Source organism: Hippocampus zosterae, chromosome 7, assembly GCF_025434085.1.
Source record: "Hippocampus zosterae strain Florida chromosome 7, ASM2543408v3, whole genome shotgun sequence".
Taxonomy (NCBI): domain Eukaryota; kingdom Metazoa; phylum Chordata; class Actinopteri; order Syngnathiformes; family Syngnathidae; genus Hippocampus; species Hippocampus zosterae.
The window spans coordinates 6,747,413-6,773,157 of NC_067457.1; the positions used below are offsets into that span (position 1 = coordinate 6,747,413).

General features: G+C 42.6%; 1 protein-coding gene across 19 annotated transcripts in view; it reads left to right on the plus strand.

Moving 5' to 3' along the window:
* rbfox3a (RNA binding fox-1 homolog 3a) overlaps positions 1–25,745 on the plus strand; it is a 222,609-nt gene that overhangs the window by 34,887 nt on the left and 161,977 nt on the right. For all 19 annotated transcript variants that reach the window (XR_007963143.1, XR_007963145.1, XR_007963146.1 and 16 more), the window contains exon 3: positions 17,923–17,972. Coding sequence is in view for 1 of the 19 variants with exons in the window: in XM_052070491.1 (XP_051926451.1) it covers positions 17,923–17,972 (50 nt within the window). In the remaining 18 variants the exon portion in view is untranslated. The remainder of the gene's footprint in view (positions 1–17,922; positions 17,973–25,745) is intronic.

Consider the following 25,745-nt stretch of genomic DNA (forward strand, 5'->3'; position numbering starts at 1 on the left):
CAGTCATGGCTAACCTTGTCACATTTTGTATTTATTAAAATTTATTTGACCGTGTTGACACAACTATTGGTATGTTCGGTCATGTGCAATTTGAGCATCTGCACACGCATTTCTTTTTAATGAACGCAAAATGTTGCATATGGGTCAGTTGCATAAATAGTTAAAAAAAAAGGATGTTTTTTTTCTTCTGGTTTCTTGTGGTTTTGAACCCATTGAACAGGTGTGCAGCAAAAATGAGACCCTTTTGGTGCAAGGCCTACTCTCGTCAGACATCATTGTGTGCGCAATCTGCAAACACACTAAGCCAAAGACGTGTCTGTAAAGTCACCGCGCTAATCTGTTTACATGCCACCTGTAGTTAAAGCACCATAGCGATTATTTATTTTCTTTGAGGGTGTCAGATGCGTAACAATGACACCTTGCTTCATCCTGTAAGTTTCCGATGCTTTTCGCTAAGCTGTCCACTGTAGTAACCGCCGTCCCTGAAAGGGTTAAAGACTTGAGACAATAATTTTTGCCTTGCAAAACCGCAGTGTTTTGTGACATGCGAGATGCAAAATTTGCCGACAGCTGTGCTACCACGTTGAACTTCATCACCCCAGATGACGTCCCCGCCCACAGCATCAGATTGACTTTGCAATATATATATTTTTTTTATTTTGGATTTTGAATGTGCAAGCATGCATGCATGATTAACAAAGGTATTTTAAGCACCCCATCATTATCTTTGTCCTCAAGTCGAGAAAAAAAAAGATGCTAATTACTGGTATGTCTGTAGATGCCTCAGCAAGTTAACTTAAGTTTATCCAGTTCGACAGGCTGGCTAGCTCTCTTTCGAATCACTCGCCCTCGCATTCATAGAAAGGACCTGTGCTGGAGTGTTATGTGAAAAGCATGAAGCCAAAACAAAGCTCACAGCTTCCAAATCCCCATCTTGATGCTTATTGTTCATCCCGTAAGGTGGAACCTGATAACATGGTCCACTGTTGTAACCGCTGTCCCCGAAAGGGTTAATCACAGATCATAACATAAATCACCACCGATCCTTGGGTTGTTGCTTTTAACAACTGAAACGTCGCCCCAGAAGCTGTTGTGTGAGTCAATGCAAACCTCAGTCAATCTCAAAGCTCCTGGTGATGGAGCAGAGGTTCTTCCAAGGATCACAATCTCATTTCCCGGTGCAACTGCGGACAACAATACTGTACAGTAATAGTGTCCCATGAGCCCCCAGTTTGAGGGTTGGGCTTGTGTCCGTTTGAATCATACCGAGGAAAAGTGGCTCTAACACTCATATTGTACTTTTCACACTAGTTTTGACTGATTACAATTTTTTTAACCCTTTCAGGGACAGCGGTTACACCAGTGGACAGTTTATCATGTTATCAGGTCACAGGGTGTATGAAAGGGTCAAATCTGGCAAATGGTATTCTCAATAATATGTAGCCAAGGGCACGTTTTGACCTGCTAAAATCGGCATTGCTTGCTTGCAGATAGCAGGGCGCTTGCTAGATTCAAGATTTATAGTGCCGTCGTGGGAGGGGGGGGGCATGGTTCTCTTGTGAAATGACACTCCATATTTGCTGTCCAATCGGTTTGCAAGTCACGCAGCAGCTCGGTGTTCAATGAAACTCTTTTTATAAATGTTTTTTTTTTTTTAATTAGCAAAGCTGCATTTCTCACCCACCGTCATCCATTTTGAATGGGGAGACCACAATCTACAAAATTGTTTTATGTAAATGATATTGCACTAACTGTAGCCTCAGACGCTCATTAATGTAAATTTAATCAATACATCGGATCTGTACAAAGCGGAACAACAACATTGAAATTTCAGCTCAGACTTGGCTGTAAGAAATTGCCCAATCCTGTTGCTGAGAAATGCATTGCTATTGGCAACTCACTGGTGCCCACGGTTACCAGTTCGTTCATGTTTGGCTAAGATGCTAATATATGGCGAGTGCCTCAGGATATATCCTAGTGTTGGAGATTGTACTAAAGTGCGAAAACAAACACTCGAGCGTGAAAGGGTTAACATGGCTGTAAAATATGCTCAGAAAAAAATAAAATGCGCAACACAGTTGAGAAATAATCCCCAGTTTTTGACCAGAGGGTTTACAGGCATTGAAATTCGCCTTTGGTCATGAAGCCCAGCTGCTCAAAGTTGTTCGGAGATAGTTTTGGCCTCCAGAGTAAGACGCGTAGTTGCAGGCACTAAAGGGGCTTTGTGATGATTATATGCCTGGCCAGGTGCTCTTTTGTGTGAGAATGGAACAGCAGCAGAGAGGCCCTCAGATCCCGGTTGCGGGCACAGTGGCGAGCTGAAAGGATAAGCTCGAGCTGTTTAGCTATTGTGTTGCCGCACGCACTAGCTAGCCTAGAACAGGCGTCGGTTCTGTTCTCGGATAAATTGAACACAATCTGCTTTATCGACTGGAGATTTTTTAAAGGGAGTGTCTATAAATGAAATATGTGGCAATTTTTTTTTATACATCTGGATAAACCCCAAAAGACAACCAATCGCAAGCGTCTTCTCCCTGTTTGAGTCTTCAGCAAGTCTCTCAAGTCTCAATCTTTACTGCAGCTTGGACTCGCACCGGAAATCTCCATTCAGCGTTCGTGTTGACGTCAGCAAATGACCTTTGAAGAATCATATGTTTCCAAAGCCATATTCACTTATCTCTTTCAAACATATTCAGATGTAGTTGACAACAGCGTATATCAGCGATCAAAGCATGGGAAGCTCGTCCATTTCTCTTGTAAATTATTTTATGCGCAAGATTGGATGAAGCCCCTATGCTTTTTGATTTACTGTCAGATTAATATCATGATTAAAAAAATAATAATCATTCTCTGGAAAAAAAGGCAAATGAGTTTGGTTCATGATGACCTTAGTAGAAAGCAAATAAACCAGAGAGATAAGGTTGATGGGGTCATATTTTGGTTTCCCCTTTTCTTGGCTTCCTTCTTCTCCGGCGGGGTGGGGGTGGGGGGGGATAAAAAAGATGACAGCTTTATTAGTCTCAGGCAGATTTATTAGGTGATGCACTCGTTTTTAAAAGGACAGCACCACAATCACTCTTTTAGATTGTTGCATTGTTGTATCTTCCTTGCTTTGCCGACCCTTCCTCCCCCCCATATCCAACCCTCCCCTTCCCTGTATCATGAAGTATTTATTTCTGGAAAAAGGTGGCTGGCAGGAATAAATTCTTGTTGTTTCCCCAGACCTTCCGAGCCGAGCACATACTCTATCAAATTACTTTTACGCGGCGTGTTGAACTTGCACTCTGTTTGACCTACTCCAGCGTTTTGAGGTTTAAATATACCCCCCCCCCCCAGAGTGTAAAATTGCATATCCGCTCGGGATGGGCATAATAATCAGTGACAAGAAACATCCTTGGAGTTGCTATCCTGCATTAAAAACAAGGATTGGATGCAACACTCGCCTATTTGTCCTTTTGTCTTGAAATACACACACACACACACAGGCGGACATGTTATTGTGTCTCCAGCCTGGTGGGATTCTAATCTGTCCCAGCCCAAACAGAAGCTGCATCCACAATATCCCGTGCCCGCGCAATAAATTGTCAACACATTAAAAATTAAATTGCACCTACAGGCTTCGAAGCCATCTGGGCGTTGGAACTCCAAATCTGCGCCCAACTCTCGCCCCTTGCCGCCCGTTCGCCCTTTCATGCACCCCAGTGACCCGATAACATGATAAGCTGTCCGCTGTAGTGACCCGCTGCCCCTGAAAGGGTTGATATATATGACAACTGATAAAACTCCTGCACAAAAAAAACAAAAAAAGAATCCATTTGAAAGCCAAGATCAGTTGACGACAAAAGCACTGCTTTTCAAAGAGAAAATGGTCTCCTTTATCGTCACTCCAGCCTCGGTCAATTAAAATGAATTTGCCTTTCGAGCTCATTCTGCGCCACTGGCAAAGATACAAACGAGTGAAACTAATCTCTTCGCCATTAGCTTGTTGTGGCGCATCAAAGAAGCGAAAATGAGTTGTACGCAGCATGTAGTGTGAGACTGCCAGGAGCAAGGATGTGATGCGTGCCGAGGCGACTGTTCGCTGACTGGGAATAATCCAGTAGTTAGGTGTCTTTTTTATCAGAGATCGTTTTATCCGGAGATCTTAATATGTCAACGTATGAAAGGAGCACATTAAAAAAAAAAGTGATCTGAGACAAACACGGGAAGAGAAAATCTCGTATTCTTTTTCATGATTCGGTATAATTGGTGTAGCTCAGGTCTAGTTTTAATTGTGCGAGTTAAAGAAACTGACCTGCTTTGAGTCCCCCCCCCCCCCCCGCTGTCCTCTGCTTTTTCTGCTATGTTTAAGTTGCTGTCATTCCATAATATGATCAAGTTGCTAAAATGCTTTAGCGTGGTTAAAGATTGCAGCTGTTTTACCCTGAAGCAGGAACTACACAGCACAACAATCTGTTCTATTAAAGAGAAGCTACAAAGTGAAATTCTGCATTTTATTTTATTTTTAAAAATAATTTTCAATGGTATGTACCAGGGAGGAGCCTTTCATGGGAATTGACTTGATGTCTGTTGTCATGTCGTCTTTGCAGGAGAAAAAAAATTGAGGCTCTCTGTAATAAATTCAAATTCATTTTTTAAAATAAGATTTGAATATTTTTTTTAAATTCACAATATTTTAATTCAACGAATTAAGTTTTTATAGCCATCAAATTTTTAGCCATCAAATTTAGCGACAACCTAGCAGTTAAATGTGTAACCTTGGCTCCTTGGACGCTTGGAAACTGCAGAAACTCTCTTTTAATTCCAATATACTCCCCCCGCCCCAATTCTACCGCCATCTTTAATTCACCCTACGCGATGCTTTCCCCTTCACTGGATTTCACTCCGTCACAGAGCTGATTGACTTTGAGAGGGCAAGCCAACATGGAGAGGCTCACAGAATGTCTCGGTGGAGAGCCGGGACACAGATTAGTTCCTCGTCTCTTGTTTTTGGCTTCATTCAGCTCAGGCTTTCTTTGACAGAAGCCAGCGGTCTCATTTAGAGCACTCACGCAAAGCGTCGCGTGGCATCATTGTATCCATGCGGCTGTCAGGCGATTTGGAATCTGCGTGTCTGGTTGTGACCCATGGACCTTTTTTTATTTTTCATCGTGCAACCATGGAAGAACCGCACAGGTTACTTTGACTCATTTCTAAATTCCAACTACAAGGACTAAAAATTGAACAAATTGGGAACGTGTCATGTGATCATCATCATGTGATCTGTCACAGATAAGTTGTGCTCAAAGAATTAAACAACGGGATGAACAAAGCGGAGTGTAATTTGCAGCGGTTCATTTCGCCGATACTGATTTGAAACGTTACGTGACGGTTCCGCTTATCCGGAACAGAATAAGAACCAACACATGGAGACTGATCTAAGATCTATCATTGGAAGCTTCTATTGGGCTGACATCAGAGTCTCGATACCGGGGCACTTGGACCTCCTTCCGAGTACAAAGATCACACAATGTGAAATAAATGGATACATCGTAGGATTGTTGGAGCCGTAATTAGCATTTCCGCGATGGCTACTGTGTATATGTCTCGGGCATACACTTGTATATCTGCTGCCGGCGTGTCGATTCGAGGACAACCTGGCAAGCGCGATGTGTTTGTTTGAGCTCATTTGGCTTCAGCCAGCTTGACATTTTCACACAATTTGATAAGAGACTGAGTAGATTGGCGGCCCAGCTGGCAATCTTTTTTATTTATTTTTTTAATGAACTGAGAGCAGATAAAACCATTAATTCCTGTTAATTAATGAGCATGTGAGCACAGGGGTGGCGAGGAGGTGAGGGCGAGGAAAAGCGGCAACACCCTCTGAGACACCGTTCATCACCGTTAGACACACAAACACGTTTTCTTCTGTCCCTCCCTCACGCTATTTAGAACTATTTGATGATCACATTTTTTTTTTTTTAAATCTCTGGATTTCGTCATTATATTACAACAAGACAGTCTCACCATCAAATACGGTGACAGAGAAGGCGGAGTCCGGCAACGGTTCAGATTTGGAAAAAGCCCGTCTTACCGGCAGGTGTGTTTCTCATCAAAGGAATGACCAAAACACCAACCTAGAATCGAGTTAAATGTCCGAACTGACGGCGCGCAAAGGTCCCCGACTGTGTCCAAGAGCATAAAAGCCAGCCGATGATTGATGCTCTCCAATCTATTAAACACAATGCGTCTCGTCGGCACAAACAATAATGCCATCCCCCAATATTTGTCTTCCGTCCCAGCTCACAAATGTCACTTGCCAACATCCGTAAAGCTTGTGAGCCTTTGCGGTCACGCTTGTAAACTGTCTTGACCTGATTGGACCCGATCCCCCCCCCCCCAAGAGGACATTGATCCCAATTGGCACTTGGCAAAGCCCGCTCAGTTTGTCGTCTTGCTCTGACAACGCCATTGCCTTTTGGTATTTATTTGCATGTTGTTTTTGTCTCTGGAAGTGAACTTCAGGTCTCTGACATAAATCATGTGGATAGCGGATGTTACAGGAGCTCTTAGGGGATGACAACGCATCAGCTCGAGATAGTGTCACATCACGTTACGTCGTGGCGGCAGCATTGATTTGCCTCGAGCGTCGACGGGTAGACATTAAGATGTTACCTTTCACCGAAGCCTCTCTGATTGTTGTCACGGCGTTATCTAATAAGTCACTTGGAATATGGAAGGGAGGTCATAAAAACAAGATAGAGATTCTCGTCCTTTGCGTTTGTGTGGGATTTTCTATATCAGTCGGTGAGCATGCTGCAGAAAAATGTGATACAAAGGAGTACCCATAGATGAACCTTTTGAAGTGCGCCCGAGAAAACGCTGCGAGTAAAGCTTCTGCAATGGATGTGTTTGTTTTGACATCGGTCTGGCACACGGGAGGCCGAAAGATCGTATTCGGGATGTCTCTCAGCAGAAGGGAAAGAACATGCCTCACGTGCGAGGTGTGCCAGGCAAGCTAAATCTCTTAACCCTGGTCTCTGAGGCATTACCACCCTCTAAAAATCCGCACACCGCCCCCCTCACCCTCAAGCCTCACACCCACCGTCTTTTATTCCCTTGAGCAACAACATAGTCGTTTCCTCGGAACCGAGTTTGAAGGTGAAGATTACGAGGCTTGTGTGGCATCATCTTGTAGGATCATCGTGTTTTCTATGTCACTCTCTTGCCCTCTTTTTGCCACATCGCACGCACGCGCGGCCCCAGAAAGCCTTCGAGGGCTCCGTAGAGTGCTATCAGAGCCTAATTAATGGTGGCTGCAGTTATGTTTTATGACAGAACATAATCAGGCTCTAATTAGTTTGAAATGGGGCTCACAGGTCTGATTTATGACCAGTTAGGCTGATCGCTGGGGAGTGATTGAAGAGCGGACTTTTCCATCCACCGCACTCCAAGCCTTCATTATGTGAAAGTGTGCTGTCATTACAGCACACTGTAATATCTCATTCAGGTCAATCCTGTATATATTTTAGTTTTTCCCCATCTGGTTGTTTGAGTCATTATATTCTTGGTCAGCAATGGGCAACTGGCCGCCAGTTTTTCCAGTCATTTTTTTGGACAGTTTTGGAATGACATCTAGGTCTTTTCATCGTGCCTCAATATCCCCCAAAAACTTGAAAAAAAATAATCACAAAATGAGTTATTTCACTTAATGATGATTTTGACTCTTCAGCAGTTTTGTGCCGTCCTTGAAAGATAATTTTCAAGCAAGGGCACCTCTGTGTTAAAATAGCAAATGCACTTGAATGGAAACCACGATAGCAGATCACGACAATTTTTTTTTCCTTGTGGCCTTTGGAATCCTATTCTTAATATTATCATATTCAAGACCTGGGTTTTCATTCACCCTTTCCTGAACCAATAATGACAACCTTTAACCTGATAACATGAGCTGTCCACTGTAGTAACCGCTGTCCCTGAAAGGGTTAAAGGAGAACAATATGATTGGGGATGAATAAACAATGCACGCAGTAAGAACTGATTAAATAACAACAACAAAAAATTGCGCAGTGATACGTAATAATAGGGCTCATATCAACATAACCATAACCTAAAGCTCTCACAATAAGGACACAAATAAAATGGCAAAAGTTGTTTGAACATAGAGGTATACAATTACCCCACTGGGTGCTCCCATTAAAAAAAAAATCATTTTGGTTTGTACATTCCGAACTTTATTTGTGACAATTCCAATATAACAACCGCCAACCTACCATTGTCTGCTTCTTTTTTTCCGCCTGTCAAACTTTTAAAAGCATCGCTGTAAAAAATAAATAAAATAATTACAATCCCAATGTACTTGCGTGCAACATGCGTGTTAGCGACAGAAACCTCTCCCCATCATTATCCTGTTCTCATTTCCAGATATCAAGCAGTGATGCCCACAGGACAGAAAAAAAGAAATTGTGTAGAGTGCTTGAACAGAAAGGCTCTTGCAGAGAAGCAGGACATTGTGTGTTTGATGGCAGAGGATGAAGGGAGTTTGACAGACCGACGCAGAGGAATTCTCATATATTGTTCATTTTACAGCATGTCTGTGACTGAGCAAAAATGTTCCCCCTTTTTTTTTTTTTGTGGCCCCGCCATATCTGACACTTTAGTCTGGGGCCTCGTCTCTATGTAGACAAAGAATGAATGCATTTGATGTAAAATCCAGGCGAAAAGAGTAAATGAGGAATAATTTTACGCAGACATGTTCTTTCTTAATGTAGAACTGTAATCCTCCACCTTTTTCACTCCTCACTTAAGGTTCAAGGACAAATGTTATCGTGTTTTTTTTAAGTGTCATATTTCTTTATGATTAATTATATTCATTTCCAAAAACATAATGACAACTTGGTTTTGGGGCTGGAACAGATCAATTGCATTTCCATTCATTTAAATGGGAAATGTTACCTCAACTTATGAACGTCTCCAATTACAAACCGGCTCATGGAACCAATCCAGTTTGTAACTTGAGCTTCCACTGTACATTGTGCCGTATGCACCAAGCGCAAGATATTCAACAACCTTCTCGGCTTCCAATGAATGACAAAACAATTTAAAACATTAATCCTTAGTCTATTTCGAGATCTGCTGTAAGGACCGGAAAATAACGCAAACCTCTACCAAGCAAACTTGTACCCACAGCAAATCTCAGTGTGGAGCCACTCGGCGTGATTGATGCATAGCTATGGACCAACTCATGGAAATTTGGACTCATTCGCTTCCTCATCACGGTTGTGGTGCCCTTGGGGCGAGACACTTGTCACTCGGATATCCTTGTCGTAACATTTGTCGATGGATATTTTTTGTATGTGACGTGTTCAAACTAATGAGTGTGTCCTGTGAATTTTCCCTCAGGGATGAATATGTTTTTTTGTTTTCCTCTGCTCATTTGTATGTCGTTGGATAGCTGCACTTTGAAAGTACACAACTTGAAGATTCATCACAGCAAAATTATAAAAGTTTTTTTTTTTTTTTGGCTGCATTTTGAATTTGACCAAGTGTGAAGTCTGACTTACTGAGAGTTTTCAGATTCACACGGATGCCCTGGGGATGCATCTTTCACTTTGTACGTCACAGATCCTCAAAATGAAGCTTCGCTGTCAAACCGGTGTTCTTAATCAATATCATAATATTTTCTTTCGACTAGTACGGTTTTGAGACTTCTGGTCAATGATTTTCACTAATCACCCTCTTTTTTTTTTCCAAAGACGAAAAAATAGTTACCTCAGGGCATCATGTTGATATGCGTAAACATTCAAGTTAATTTATTCAGAAAGGAGAAGTTATGCTGCAAGTAAGCAGGGTAAGCAAGTCTTCCAAGAAGAATGTGAGTGGTGATAATTATTTGATTAATGGTTTATTTAAGCCTTCTGTCGAACAGCGCTGAGCAAAACCGAACCTCTTTTAATTGGGGGGATCAGCGCATGAAGAGCTTCAGTCCTTGGTGTTCCAATAATGTTGCGTAATTGAATCGCAATCTGTCACAGCGACAGCTGTGAGGCACCAGACGCTCCGAGGCTCGCATTTAAGGTTAATTAATGGACGGCTTCATTTCTCTAATTGCGTGTTCCCAGATAACGAGATTGGAGTTGAGACAATTATCTCCTTGCTCTTGAAATCCTATTTCTCTGCAAAGGATATTTTTAACCCCACCCCCAGACCCCCATTTACACTTTGAGGTCAGATTAGATTTGCGGAGGCCAGTTGGAATTGATGACATAGAGATGGAATCGAATTGTGAATTCAGAGTTGGTGGGGTTTTTTTTTCAAATAAGATGACATCCCTTCACATTATAATTTTTGACCAACTTCCGTATGTCTGTGTGTTCCTGTACAAGACAGCAAACAAACAACGGTGGTCTGAAACAATGGTCTGAAAATGTCTGCTCTAACTGCCTTTTTGTCTGCTGCAAAGGCTAGACTCTAGCCAGGGGTGACAAACTCATTTTTTGTCGTGGCCCATTTTGGACTCATGGCTTCCCTCGGAGGACCGGTGCAAAATCTCAACGTTATTTATTACTCATGACAATTTCACATTTCGGTCCAGATTTCAGCAAGAATCATAATTGACACACGGGATTTGCTCTCACGGGACACATAAAATAACAGGGGGCAGGATCTGGCCCCCGGGCCTTGACTTTGACACCCTTGTGCTAGAGGAGAGTGCTCATTGTCTGTCAATTTAAATCGGTGGAAATAAGGTACCTTTTATCATAACAAATGTATTGGCCTGATTGTGCATCGTAAAATGTGGCGATAAGGAGCACAATATGGCGGCATGCGTTTTTCTTTTAAGCTTGACATACTGAGCAAAAACTGATGGGAAAAGATAAGAAAAAGGGGTGGTGTTTTCATTCGGGGACAGGTGAGAATTAAAGCATTTAAAAGGGCTCGTTAGGACTTGAAAGCATCGGATGCCAAGGAGCAGCCTTGAGCTAACAAGAAGAAAAACAAAACAATGAGGGAGGAGTAACTGACCTGAAAAAGAAGCAATTCTTGGGCTAATAGGGAATCACAGAAAGAAGTCGATTCAACGAGAGGAAGCAGCAATCAAATCAAGTTTTAGACAAGTCTTTTTAATTAGCGTGTCTTTTGCCGAGTGATTTAGGATGTCGGACTGAAGGGGAAACTTTTTGCCGAATACAATGACACTGAAGTCCTCGAGTCAGTTTGCGCTGCTCTCATATGTTTACGTGGCTCGGGGCTGACGGCGCCATTAGGGCCCCAGCTCTCGCAGCCAATCAGTCACAATGACAACTCAATCGCGAGTTGGCTGGATGGCTTTTCTTTAAAACGCAGTCCACCTAGCAAAAACCACTCCAATAATCTGCGCAATCATTCAGTGGCCAGACCTGAATTTCCAACCTCGGGTTGACAAAAACCTCACTCCAACTGTCATGTTTTGCAGTGTAGCTTCATTTTACCTGGATAAAAAAAAAAAATCAGTTTCTTCTACGCCTTGTTGATTTGTGGATTAGTACTGGGGAAAAAAAATCCCTGCTCTTTCTATTGTTGTAACCGTACAGTAGGAGTGCGAGGTGGAGGAGGCTCGCATTTGTGGGCAGCCAGAAGTACGCTACAATGAGAACATTAGTAGGAGGGATTCTGTTGTCAGTGCAGTCAAAGCCTCCAGTTGGTCCGGTGGAGATAGCGCCACGGTGGATTTGTCGCTCGGCGTCGGATGGGCGAAGAGAATGAGCGAGTTGGTGGTTATGGTCTCTCCATGGAATGTTGGCGTTCAGAGCGATATACTGTATGCAGGAATTTTCTTATTCTTGGTTTCAGATTGAGGAAAAGTCTTGTCAGCTCGTCTCATTTTCTCCTTCGAGCTCCGTCTTTCAATCCCGTAGTCTTGGTACGGTTTTCGAACAGTATACAATGTTGAGCAAGGTTTTTTGGCCCACTCCTCCCGTCAGAAACTCTTTCAATCCTTCAAGTTTCTTGCAGTGACCGCTTAGGAACTTGAAAGGTCAGGTCCTTCAATAGGCTCCCTCGTGTATTAAGGTTTGGAGGTTGACTCGTCCACCCCATAACTTCCAAACACTACGACGAATGCTATTCAAAAGCAAAGCTGAGATGACAAAAGCTTCTTGAAAAAAAAAATGCCTCTGAGAACACCACACGGGGACAAAGAAATCTTTAGCTCTGCAATTGTCGACTGTATTCCCCGTATGTTACCGTCTCCCACTTTACAGCTCGGCGGAGGAAAAACTCCAATCTCCCTTTCTGCCTTGTTCTAATATATGACAAACATGTATTTTTAACACGGCTCTCCTGCACAATCTTGTCCTGAGCCACAAAGCGTATCTCCTCTCCTCCATGCGGTGGGACTTGCTCCCTCTGTCTTGTTTATCACTTTTCCATTTTTAACTTCCCCGGGCATGGGTGGTGTAGTAAATCAGAGCGGGCCACACCTTGTCATTCTGTGATTACCTGCTGCAAAATAAAGTGACTGGCTGCCTGGCTGAGAAAATGGAAGCGGCTCACAAGCGGACAGGGACAGATGAGTGTGTGCACGGAGCCATTCTTTCAAACATGAATGATGGCAAGCAGGCGCCCCGGCAATAACTGATTGCGAACGTGTGCGGCTGCGCGACGCAATCGATGAACCTCTGCACCTTGTAACCAAATCGGTGTTTTCTGCGCCTCCCACCTGCGTTGATGCTAATCTGGGCCCATCTTGGCTCTCAACCTGCGCCGATATCAGCTGCAATCCTTTAGCCTGAAACCGAAGAAAACAACCGATCTCTTCCAACGCTCCGTTTGCTAAAACTTCCCCCTTACAATCCACAATCACAAAAAACGGCAACGGAGACGCGGCGAAGGAATCGTACTTCCCGCTCTCTCAAAACAGGCCGATTTCAGAGTGCCCTGACGTTCTCGACGCGGTGGCTGTTTTGATGAAAGCGAGCTAAATAATAATTAGCGCTGCAAGCAGCCCAGGCCTATATGGGCGTACTGGCTTGTTGCTAATCTGGCACGGTGGGTACCATGGGGGTCTGCGTAAGTGACTTTCGCATCCTCGTTAGGCGTCGCAGTTGCGGCTTTGAGCAACAGAGACAAAAACTGCCATTCAAGGGAGGGAGATGAAGAAGAAAAGCTGACGTGGAGGAGGTTGGTGTGCTGGCGGCGGTGGGGTCTGTCACTTTACATTTGGGTGTTGGGTACGCACCAGAGTGGGCTAACAGACAAACAATCTATCTTTATTTCACCCTGCTCAATGCCAATCGCGGTGATTGGAGAAAATTGGATTGTCACACACCGAAAGTGTTTTTCTGCCCGCCTCAGATTCACTGTCCGGGGCTTTCCCTTCCTCCACGAATTTCGAATTCCTCTTCTGGTCTTTTTAAATGTCAATTATTAACTCATTCAGTACCAGGCAATTCTAGACCGAGTCTGAAAAGACATTTAAAAATGTCTTTGGGAGTGAATGAGTTAAAGATAAAGTAAAAAAAAAAAATCTTCACCATAATATGTGCCCGCCATTAGTCTGACCAGAGCATTCTGATTAATATTTCAGGGACTGAATAGGATTTAAGCGGCAAAATCCACTTCTCGGTCTCAGGGGGAGGCCATTTTGCCAAGGACTGTCTATTAGGCTCGGTGATGTCATTTTCAGTCGACAGCAAGTGGAAACATGGTCCCCACCTGAGATGGATACAAAAATAAAAATATGGCTGGATTTTGCTGCTTCGTTTTTATATATTCCACAAAACACGACATTAATCACAAGACCATGTTTATAACCGGCGGAGCCGCATTGAGCGTATCCTGGAACGGAACATTTTTGACTTGCAGATTGGGTCTTTGAGCCGAAATTGAAGTCACAGAAATTGGAATGAGATACAGACTTGAGAAAGACAACGGAGGGAAGGAAAAAAAGTCATCAGCATATATCATCCCGCCCCTCCCACCCCCCACGACCACTTCAAAGCTATGGGTGGCTTTTGTGGTTTTCCAACTTACAGAAGCTCCAAAATGCCTTCGTAAGCCCCTAATAACATTCTTGCAACAGCCTCATTACCCTACCCAAACACTCCCATGCAGCTGACATGCAAACTGTCAAACTCCGCTGCCCCCAGCCGCTGGTTAACCACATAAATCCGACAGGATGGATGGTCTCGATACCTCGGGGAAAGTGGATCGGAACGGTGGTAAATAAATAACCAATGGCAGGGAAGAAAAATAAATATGATATCCATAAGAGTTGTGTCAGGGTGGTGGTCTGCATGAAATCCCACAGCGCATTATTCACAGACAGGAAAAGACTGGGAATGGGACCGCCTCATTTGTTCATTTGGTTCGAGTCATATTTCAATAAATCATGCCGGGACGGTGAATGAGTGGATGTGTCTGGACTCTTGATGGTTGCCAGGATACAGCTTTAGTGGCTGGGCACAAACTGAATTTGGCCAAGGGGCCTGTTATTCCGAGTTCAGGGGTCAGAATAATTGATATAAGTCTCTGTGATTGCGCATTGGAAGCCAGCAAAGGCAAATACAACTTTTTTTTTGTACTTGGTTAAAAAAAGTGAATGTCTGCAGCAATTTCTTTAATGACTTTGCAAAAGTGCATCCCAGAGGAGGGTAAAGGGTAAAGAGAGACCTCGATGGCAGCGCAAAAAGAAACGACCGAAATTGAATAGCTTCGTACAACTCATCATGGAAATGGCCATTTCATGCAATCGTTTGGAATATTAAAGACTCGCTGGTCGTAAAACATAATTAAAACATCATAGTGCCGTGAAAAAGTAGTTGGCCTCTTCTCAAATTCGTACGGAATGTTCTTCAATTTTTAGATGGTGATTTCATGGATTAAAAAAGAAAAAAAAATACTATTCCAACCGACACGGCCTTCGGAAATGAACGTTTTTCTATAATTGGCAATGAGTCTTTCACATCTCTTTGGGGATCTTTTGGTCCACACTCTTCCTTGCATAATCACTTTAATTTAGCAACACTGGAGCGTTTCCAAGCCTAAGCAACTCCCTTAAGGTCACGCCACGGCATCCCAGATACTTTCCGATACCCTGAATAAGCAGAAAATGTGTTTGAAAGGCAGCAAGCATGATCACTCCATCTGATCCCTGATAGGCTGCAGAGACATTGATGTTAACAAGCAACACCATGAAACCGACTGTTGCCCCTTGGGATTGAACGGACAAGTTGACTTGTTGACTTTGTCAAAAACGCCTGATTGTCAAATTGCCGCCGTTTGTGAAGTGGCAGATGCCTCACTGAAAAACTGGATTCAGCCTTTCTCTCCCTGCTTGCGGCCATCATGGAACTTGCTTTGTATTTTTTACTTCTGTACCTGAAACTCCTCCACAGCTCACCACTCCATGCAATGCTGTTGACCTCAGCGCCGTGGCTTGTACGCCCAACTACTGCGTTGATTTTATTTTTAAACAACTCTAGGGTGGACACACCCACATCTCGACACGAATAGCACAAATGTTCTTGCATTAGGAGTGAGAGTTCACCCGAGATAAAAGGCACAGTACTGTACAGCAGCCCACCCTTTATGAATCCTCGCTAGTTGTGAATCTGCCCTTTTTATTGTTATTTTCATACCAGCCAGTAAAACAACCGTTAAATTGCCGCACCTGTTTCAGTTATGACGAGCAATAACCAGATGGTTGGACTGTCCACTGTCAAGGTTGCATTCGGGCTAGCAGCAGCGCACGTCTGCTTATTACAATATAATAACAAATAGATTTGTTTGAAACACAGTCCAACCGTTTTTTTTAAAATTCAAAGTTCATCATTCAGATTGATATTTGGAAAAAAGAAGAAAATATTTCAACAATAGCTTGTCGCTGGTCGATAGTCTCTTGCACTGCAGTTCAGAACAACATACTGGGAAGCATTCAGTTCCGTGGTATTTCATAAATATGTCTCGATATTGATTTCCGATGAAGCTTGCAGTAAAAACAATGGGAGAGTCTCGAGGGAGGAATGTTGCAATGGCGCAAAGGTGTACTGACCTTGACGTCAAGAATGTTTACCTGACTTAAGTGGGACTCACACAGTCCTGATTTGACTCTATTACAATTCATATAACGTGGTTAGTTTTGGAGAAAGTTTACTGAATTTCAAGGGCCCTATTTGTGCCCCGCACAAGTTTAGTTTGCGCAAAGTGCATTTTTTTTTTCCATAGACGGACCCACTAGAAATGGTTGTTTGCATCATTGTGGGAGTGACCACAGCCAACTTGATTCCTCGCCAAATGAAGAGGTTCCCCTCATTCCCTTTAAATTCAGCACAGGAGAAATGCTCGGCCTACATCGCGGTAGCATAACGGAATCACTGTTGTCCCTGCAGGAGATGCCTGCGTGCATAGTACATGAATAAGGAACTGCAGGATTTCCACTTGCGGATGAGTTGGTCGCTGTGAAATGGGCACTTGGAGACCACCATCCACCCCACAGTTCATTTCTTTTTCATTTCCTGCCTAGCTCAGTCAAGTGCTTGACTATCTCTTCCTCTGCCATTGGAATTGGGTAACAACCACTTCTCAGGTCCAACGATGGTTCGAAAATGAGTGTAGTTTACTGATCACGGTTGGAATTTTGAAGCAATTGCAGCACATTGATATCTTGTAGCATGCAATAGCATGTCATTTAAAAGCATAATGAACACACCACAAGTCAATTATTCTCATGACCTCTCAAATGTCAGAAGACTAATTGAAGAGCTCTGTTCATTGTGATGCTCTTTGCTATTAATTTATAAGTACTCGGATGGTTATTTCATTGACCTTAGCGTGACTAGGAAGCTTGCAGCATGAAGTCTGTTAAAACTTGTGCCTGATCGCTTTGCTCATTAGTATTTAGAAATGCCTTTCTTTGCTTCAGCAAGAAATTGGCCAGACTGCGTGAAAGGACCTGAAAATGAAAATCCGCAAAGATATGGGCAGTACATTTTTTTTACGGTAATTATTTAAAAGCAATGCAATTCACGCCAAATGTGAGTATGCGTAATGTGCAGAAAGTGAAATCTTAAAGGTAGCGCCCAATCTGTTGCGTAGCATGCTCGACCTAAAAAATAAAGAACTCATCTCAAATAATGAAAATCTCGTTGGCTGTAAGTTATGTATAATAATAATAATAATAATAATAATATATATATATACACACACATACACCCTCAATGCAGTGGAACTTAACCTCCAGCAACAGAAAAGCTCATAGCAGTCCGAGCTTGTTCAGTGTAATGTTTTTTTTTCTTGTGGTTTATAGTGAGTTTATATTATTTGTTATTTTATCTTTTTTCCATTCAATTTCCTAATTGGAACTGTTCTTCTGCTCCTCAAATCCTTGCGCTCGACATATCTGTTAAATTCCAAAAGTAGTCGCAGACAAACAACCCTAAAGATAGGCAGACACGAACTTAGACTTGCTCTGCTGCGATTTGATGCTCTCAAAATTTTTTTCTGAAGCATCTGGTGTAAAACTCTTCGTCTGGTTAACTGTGTGTGTATTCCAATGAGTTGTTTATAGTAGTACCTGATAGTGTTTTGATATATCATACAGGGGATGTAAAAATCTTTGAATAGTAAAGTATTGGAAAATGCATTACAACAATTGAAGGAAAGGTGGCATTTCCGATGTCTGACAGTGGAGAGAAGGCAAAGCATGAATGTGATCAAATTAAAGAGCAGCATGTCACTTTAGGTTGGGCAAACTGAGACAGTTCTGATTCTCATTCGGTTCTTCTTACTATTGGCACAACCTTTCCAAAGTGTCTTCACCACTTAGATTTTTGCTTACTTTCATGACTGTGACAAGTTTCTGGTTGTGTTTGAATAAGTAAACACTACAATGCATGGCCTATATAGTACCACACATACACACTGAGAATTTTGCTTTTGTTTGTTTTTTTTTTTATCTCATAGGTTTTTATTAAATGAAGACACAGACCTGTCCAGCTCCCTGACATCCTTCAGTAAGTAGACAATGTTTTGTTGTCAATGTTTGTTTAAATCATTCTCCACTTACCACATTACCCAGTCATCACATGACAATCTGGTCGGCCCTGGCCAGCCTGCATATCCGCCCCTGGTATAAGGATGTTCAGACACCAAATGAATCTGCTCTGTTGACAAGGTTTCATCATCATCAGTCTGCAGCTATCCCAAGCATGTATTTTTGCTGTGTTTGCCTTCCAATCTAAATTGCTTTCTGATATGATAATGAACTCTCAACTGTATGGTAAGTAGTTAGTGAAGGGACCACAGCGGGCCCGGAGTATTTCTTCTCAAAGAATGTATCTGGCCTTGACATCCGTCCAAGTAATTTATTTTTCAATGTTTTTTTTTAATTATCTTTTTATTCTCTGGCTCACCTTGAAATGAATCACCTTTCCCTCATTAGCGAGAGTGGAACCATGGGGTTGTATTGAACACAGCCTTAAGTCACAACGCTCAAATAAACCAAACTTGATTAATTTCAAGTCTTTGAGCTGCTCCTGTGTAGGGAATTGAGCCATACTAAAAACGAGATATTTCTCTGCGTTTCAAAAAGTCTTCCGGTGTGCTTTACATAGTGTGTCATTAAAAAAAAAAAAAAAATCAACAGACTTAAAATATGTTCTGAGCAGCATGTGGTCTTTTGCTTCCACCGTGATACATTTTGAGGTTCACTCGCAGTTGCAGTTTGCTCATTACCGTGATTTGCTCTTCTCGACACCAGATGCATGTGTGAGCTCGTACTCTGTAGTGTTTTTGAATTTAAAGTCAAGACGAGGAGCATATCAGTTGTTAAGAACTTGCTTCATACACACTCATAATGAATTTAAACATCGATGCTGCTCTTTGGTCATGAGAATTTATGCAGTTGAGGGGAGGCAGTTTCGTAAAATGAACCGCAAGCCTTCGTTAAAAGGATTCGACAGAAGACCTCTCTTGTGACAAATATTTCAAAAGAGCATGACATACCAGCATTGCATGTGTTTCTATTTTGCCAAGACGTAAAATGCACTTCACCATTGTAGTGTGCAATGGTTGCAGCATGAAACGGTGAGGGTAAAAAAAAAAGTGGAACTAACAGGCAGATAACCTGTGACACCGAGTTAATCAAACAGACTCGGCTTGAGACGGAAAGTGATAAAACATCCAGGCAAGAAGTCATCAGTGTTGAGTGCAAAGTGTGCGTGTGTGTCTGATGGCGTGTGCCTCTCTAATAAGGCCTGACGTAACACCATGCAAAACGGCATCATGGAACTTTTGTTTTTTTTGGGTGGGGGATGGTCTGGTTAAACTGCTATTTATTTGTACAGTTGTGTGAAAGGTAACCACAGACACAACTAAACTGCATGTGTACCTGCAGCTGTACTAGCTTTCACATTCATCATACAAGGATATGCTCTGTCCTATCCTGTCCTGTCCTCATTCGAGTTGCGCCATAGAAAATGAATGTAAAACATACAAAATGGCTTACTACGATCTTATTGGATGCGGTTGTGTTAGTAAATGGTACGAGCTGGGTCTCATCTGTCTCAGTTTGGAGTCCTTTTGAAAGCTAAAATAATATTCCCAAAGGACAGCCCACTAAAAGCCACCGACACAGAATTGGGAGTGGGTTGCTCTCCGTGGTGCTGAAACCTGCTGTTGCTCCGTCTGCACTTGAAATCAATCATCAGACTCCATAATGAGCCACACAACGACAAATAAATGACTCAGAATTGCTCAGATTCCTCTGCCGGATCGTTCTGAAATATATCTGTCAGGTGTATGTCTCTCCCCGAAAAGGTGGAGTCAAAGGCTCCGACGGGATTCTTGCTGTTTGTCTCTAGTTCACGTCACGGCATCTTGAAATTATTTGAGCAATGCTAACACACTGGTTGTTTTTGGCTCAGAAGATCCGTGTTCCTACACCTTAGTAGGCCGATGGTTTTGTTTATCGGTGTTCAAACTTTTTTTGTGAGCAGGTGTGGGGTCTTCACAAAGCAATTGATCCATCTGTTAGACTTCATGCATCCCGTCTGTAGCCATGCAATACGCACTGGCTTCATCCTCTCGCCCATCCCTCTTTCTCCCGCCTCATCCGTCTCACTCGCTCCTCACTTTGGCTCTCATCTGTTCGCCATTTTGTTGCTGGTCGAGTCGCCGCGGCGAAATATCTTTATGGTAATGAAGCAAAGCCAGTAGTGCCAGTGTTGACGCTGCAGGATACATTTGAAAACACTTAACTCTTCCAGGGGAAGTCAGGCGTTGTGCACTCAGCCTCGCTTTTTATTCCTGCCCCAAACCGAGCCAATCATGGCAAAACACATTTGGGACATCGGTTGGCTTGAAGACAGAAGTGGAGTGGGAGGCTTCTTGAAAAGAGATGGTTTCCTGCATTGCCTCTTTTGACATTAACTGTAATGCAGGCGTAAAAAGAAGTCAACCACTGAGTATGTGTACTGAAAAGCTATCAAATGTGTATTTACCTGAAAAGTCATTTTTCTCTAAAGTCTGTTTTGATTTGACGAGTTTTTTTGATAAGATGGGTAATTAGATGGGTATTTAATTAGGGAACATGGGAATGGGGTGCTGTGATAGACAGCAAAAAGCGAGTGGAAGCAGACGAAAGAAAGTATAAAGACAGAGACACGAAGCTAATAAAGTGTGAGAAAGTGGTTGATTAACATTCGCCCAGAAAACACACTCAAAAAAAGTGCATTACCTTAAGCTGTAGGCTTTCTCCCAGATAGAGAAAGAGAGTGAAAATGTAGTGAGTAGAGCCTATCAACACCCCGTCCTCTCTAGGCTTAAGAGTTAAGTACTGTCAGTAAAAAAACAAAAAAATAAATAAACAAAAAAAACCCCTCTAATTTATTCCACATTAACTTTCACACCATTTCGAAACTATTTTAGGTTAATGAGCCAAAGTAACGATGCCATGATGCTTTCACAGTGAATCCCACTGATTTATTATACTTTATGAGTAAAAATGAATTGTGGGTAATTGTGATCTGTGCGTTTTTCCCCAACACATTCGCTCACACCGCACTGCACTTATCAATGCCAAAGCACATTTCTTCATGTCATCATTGCGTCGTTCCTGAACTGAGGCTTATTTTGAATCGTAAATAATTGGCCAGGAGGAATACTCTTAGTGAAAAATAAAGAGTAAAATTTTTGACAAATTCAAGACATCAAAAAACACATTGATTTAAAACAGAAAAAAGTAAACACAATGAGTATAATTATAAAGTATATATTTTTTAATTATGCGCAGAATGAACCAGCCAGTGATGGCATAACTAATTGACATGTTGAATCGGGCGTGTCTTAACCACCATGGCACAGGCTCATTCGCACCCCTGAGATGATTCCACGAACCCATAGGGTTCGTTCAAACCCAGGTTAGGAACCAATCCTTTAGACTAAAAAGCAGTTGAACAGTTGTAACTTGTTTTCGAAAATTGGGAGGGTCGGAGGTGAACTGGAACCGATCGCAGCTAACATTTTGCGAACACGGCACTCACTCTGCACTCTGCAGCCAATTCTGTTGTGACAGCATCACGAAGTGGTTGTTTTTCGTCGGGTCGCTTGCTTTCACCTCGTGACCGCCGTCATGGCAGCTGCGTGTGACTGTACACGATACGATCATCGCGGTGTTATTGCAGAAGTGTCGCAAGCTCATAAAGCTTTGAAGCACTCTGCTGCGGGCCTGGTGAGATTAGAAGGTGGCTGTTTGGCGCTTCGCTCCATTATTCATTGGCTGTTCTGCTTTTTGTTTTGGAGCGAAACACCAGCTGACATCAAAGGTAGAAGGGGAGAGGGGAGGAACGTGGCCCACTGTCTCCCAACGAAGAAAAAAAAAATGAAATGCATGTTGCATTTATGTATTTCATTATCTGGCCCAGTAGCAAGGAGAAGGAGAAGGAGGCGGCAACGCCAGGGAGTGATGGAGAGAAGGATGGAGAGGACTGGGGCTGATTGTGTTATCACAATGTTTACATTCAAACCCAAATCACTGAAAAGCCTGAGATAGATTCGAGCCACGAGAGGGAGGAGGTGCATGTCGTCCCCTGGGGACTCTCCCACTCTGCTGGGGGGGGGCTTCAATATTAATATATTTATATAGAGGTGTTCTCTTACCGGATTGTCCATAAGAAACACTATGTTGAAACATAAGGGGGCCCATATGTGCATTGCACACCATATTTCTACTAAAATGTGTCACATTACCTCCCCCAGTCCCATTAAATCTTCCTGAGCGGCTGAAGGTAGCGTGTAAAAGTTTGGACCTTGGCTATACATTGTTGTTTTTAATGTATGATTTCCCCAAAGAAAAAACATCCTTCTCCCACTTCCTACTAAATGTAACAAGCTCCAAAAATGGCGTTTATGTATTTCTTTTTGAAATCTTGCAATCTTTATTGGGGGGGGGGGGGGGGGTGGAGTCAATGTGCACTTATGAAGTCACCCATCTCTTGTGGACCTTGCATCATCCGAGGTAAATGTCTGGATTCTTCCCGTAAGTCATTCTCTCTCCTCCTCTCTTGCTCCCAGTATTTTCTACCACCGAATGGGTTATTAGGAGTGTCTCTACATTCTCGCGTGCTCATTAATACATGTCAGCTCTGTACAGACCAACTCCTCACTTCATTTATCCCAGCACGCCTTTTCAATTTAATCAAAACTGCAACACACACACACACACACACACACACACACATCCGAGCACAAACGTTCACTGCTGACTTGCGCACTATAAGGGTAATTTCCTTACTCATGTTCTGTGATATGGGTTTTCTCTGAGAAATTAATTTACCAGCCGTTACTTAAGATGATTAATCGAGGTGATTTTTCATTTGTGTTTGTGCTTTTTTTCCATTCCATCACATTGACCACCAGCATATTCTGTTAAATGTGTTCTGGAGTAACACGAATGGTTCTGCGAAGCAAATAGCTTGTTTGTGAACTGCTGCGCAAGTGGTTGCACTCAGCTGGTTGCTCTTGGTATGAGCCTGAATGGTAGAATATGAATGAGGTGTCTGACTATCAAGTTAATGGTCTGAATGTAAGACGATTACATAATTAGTTCTTTCCATATAACCCTTGAAAGTAATGGTGCTGTGACACAGACGTGTTGGTATAATTTCGATAGACTCAATGCAGTGCTGATCAATTAGTTTAGGTATCCCGTTCCGAGTTTGTACACAGCTTTACATAACTCCTGCTATGTGCTGTGTGTATGCATGAGGTCTTGACTAATCCTGTACTCAGGTGTCGGAAGAGATTTTGTAAATATTCAGTCCCATGTTACTCGCTACATTCAGCATGGCTGTTTACCCATCAGGCCTAGTTGTTGTTGTTGTTTTTTTTTCATTTTGTTTAGTTTTTTTGTGTCATCTTGGACCCTCCTGCCACTATTCCACCTCTGAAAGAGCTGAATAAAAGTAGCATTATGCTTTCTATTGACATTCATTGAGAGACACCTTCAGGGATTTTAAATTACTTTCACTGGCAACCTTCGAAAGCCTCCCTTGCCCATACCGCCTCCCGCTCATGAATACGGCAACAGAGCAACAGACGCAGTTTTAGCAATTCAGCTCTTATTTGCTTGTCCACAGTGGCTTTGCCCGCACTATCTCCTAGCCCAGGGGAGGGATTTCAGCCCAGCATGAGGGTGGGGGGAAATGTATTTTCAAATACAAATCAAATAGAATGCAGTGCATGCATGCCCTTTTCATCTGAAGGTGTGTTTGCCTGTGTATGAGCATGTTTTTTTGCATGAGAGATGAGGAAATGGTCCTTCCTGTACCATAAAAGGCATATTACAATTTTGAATTGAAAGGCTGTGGGCAACCTATCGTACAAACAGTTAGTTCTGATTTTGAAATTCTGAACAGATTTATAACACGCATGATACACACAACCTTGTACAAGTCGCAGCCGTCAAATATTTGTTTCAATTGGTAATTAGTTCAGAGTTATAAGGAAGTTGCAGTCACAGACATGCCATCATGGAGCCAGTTTATACCACGGAGACGACATTGGCTGTGTATTAGAAGGCGTGGCAGCATCTGGGTTACTTCGGTGAACATTTCAAATGATCAACCACTGGGTTGTAAACTTGGTTGGTAACTGCATTGCGTTTAGATTTTGTCTGCTCCCGGGTCCTGGGGATGCTCTTGGTGTGCTTGCTATTGAGGCTCCCCTGTCAAACCACTCTACCTCTGAGCCCCATAAAACAGTGTTTTATTATGTTTGGTGTGCACCAAGGGTCAATTTCAGGCACATCACTTTTTGATCTGTACGTGTGTAAACGTACATGTGTCCATGTTGATCTATTATGTGTAAACAGTGATGTTTTCATCAAGAGCAGAATAGTACCTAACCATTTTCAGTGGTTCGAATCCGTGGGCTTCATTATTGTAGACTTACTTACGCTGTGGCGCAAATGTATTGTACTTTTTTTTTTTCCATCAGCGCAAGGCTTGCTGCTCGTGTTGACGCTCCTGGCAGACTGCCATACCTTGTTACATCGCCAAGCTGGGCGTTCCGGTACACCGTGTGTAGCCTTGGTGCCTGGTGCAGTAACAGTGTGGAGGTCTTAACCTAGGCCTCGTGTGACTATATATAAATACTGGCACAGCTGGTTTAATATGATTTTGGTGTGTTTGGTTCAGGCACAGGCAGACCATTATCATAATCATCCTCATCAATTAGGTAATACTTTGAATTTAAATAGTTCCGTTCAAGGGACTCAAAGATCTCCCTCCACTTTCCGACGGGACCTCGTATTTTTAGTTTGTAACTTTTGTCAGTTGAAGATGCAAACAAATGAGAGATTCCTCTGATGCCGTGTGCCTGGGCTGAATGGAAAGAAGAAAGGTTGATTAGCTTGAGGCCCTCGACAAAAAGAGGACGCAAATAAGTTTCTTACCTCTATTCATTGTTTCTCTTCACGTCCTCCAGCTGAACATCTTGCTTGCTCATCACTAAGTCAGTTGATTGTCGACGGTTGTTTTGCTCTGAGAATAGGAGGCCCTCCTCTGATCTGCACTGCTTAGCATGGAAGCCTTCTCACGTCCTTCACTGTCCGCCTACCTCTCTTTCTTCTTGTTTTCATTATTTCTCACTGGCTTACTTTTTTTTTTCTTTCCATGGAACAATTTGGTTCCATCCTTTTTTCATCTTAATATCTGGCCGACCTGTCCGCCTCTGATGTTTGGAAAGCAAGGCAATTACACCCCAACCTTCCCTTCCTGGTCTGTAGTTTGACGGGGTTGAGACAGACTGCTCATTAATATCACCTTACTTTGGTGTCTGCTTTTATGCTTTGTCACAGCAGATTAAACCTAACTCAGTGAAGTGCCTTACAGTAAAACCGTCAGTGTTGTTTTAAAAGGTAACCTAAAATAGAAATTGTCATTTCCTCAGAAAATCCCTGTGAAGTCACAAGCTGAAATTCCAACCACCAAAAATAATTGAAAGACCATTCTACGGTTATTCAATCACATAATATTCGCCTGGCTTGAGACGCTCGAAAACAGCATCATTTTTCTTCGCAAACAGCACATCGCCACGGTAACAGCCTCCAACAAAATCAAGAACAGTCCATTTTTCACTATGTTTACACGAAACACCCACGGTTCCAGGACAATCGGATTCTTTCTGTAGGAGGATTTCGTTAAAATATGCCCTCTGTAAAAGACCGTTTATAAATGGCAGACTGCCCATTAGATTTAGCATTAGGCTTGAAAATACTTTTTTTGTAG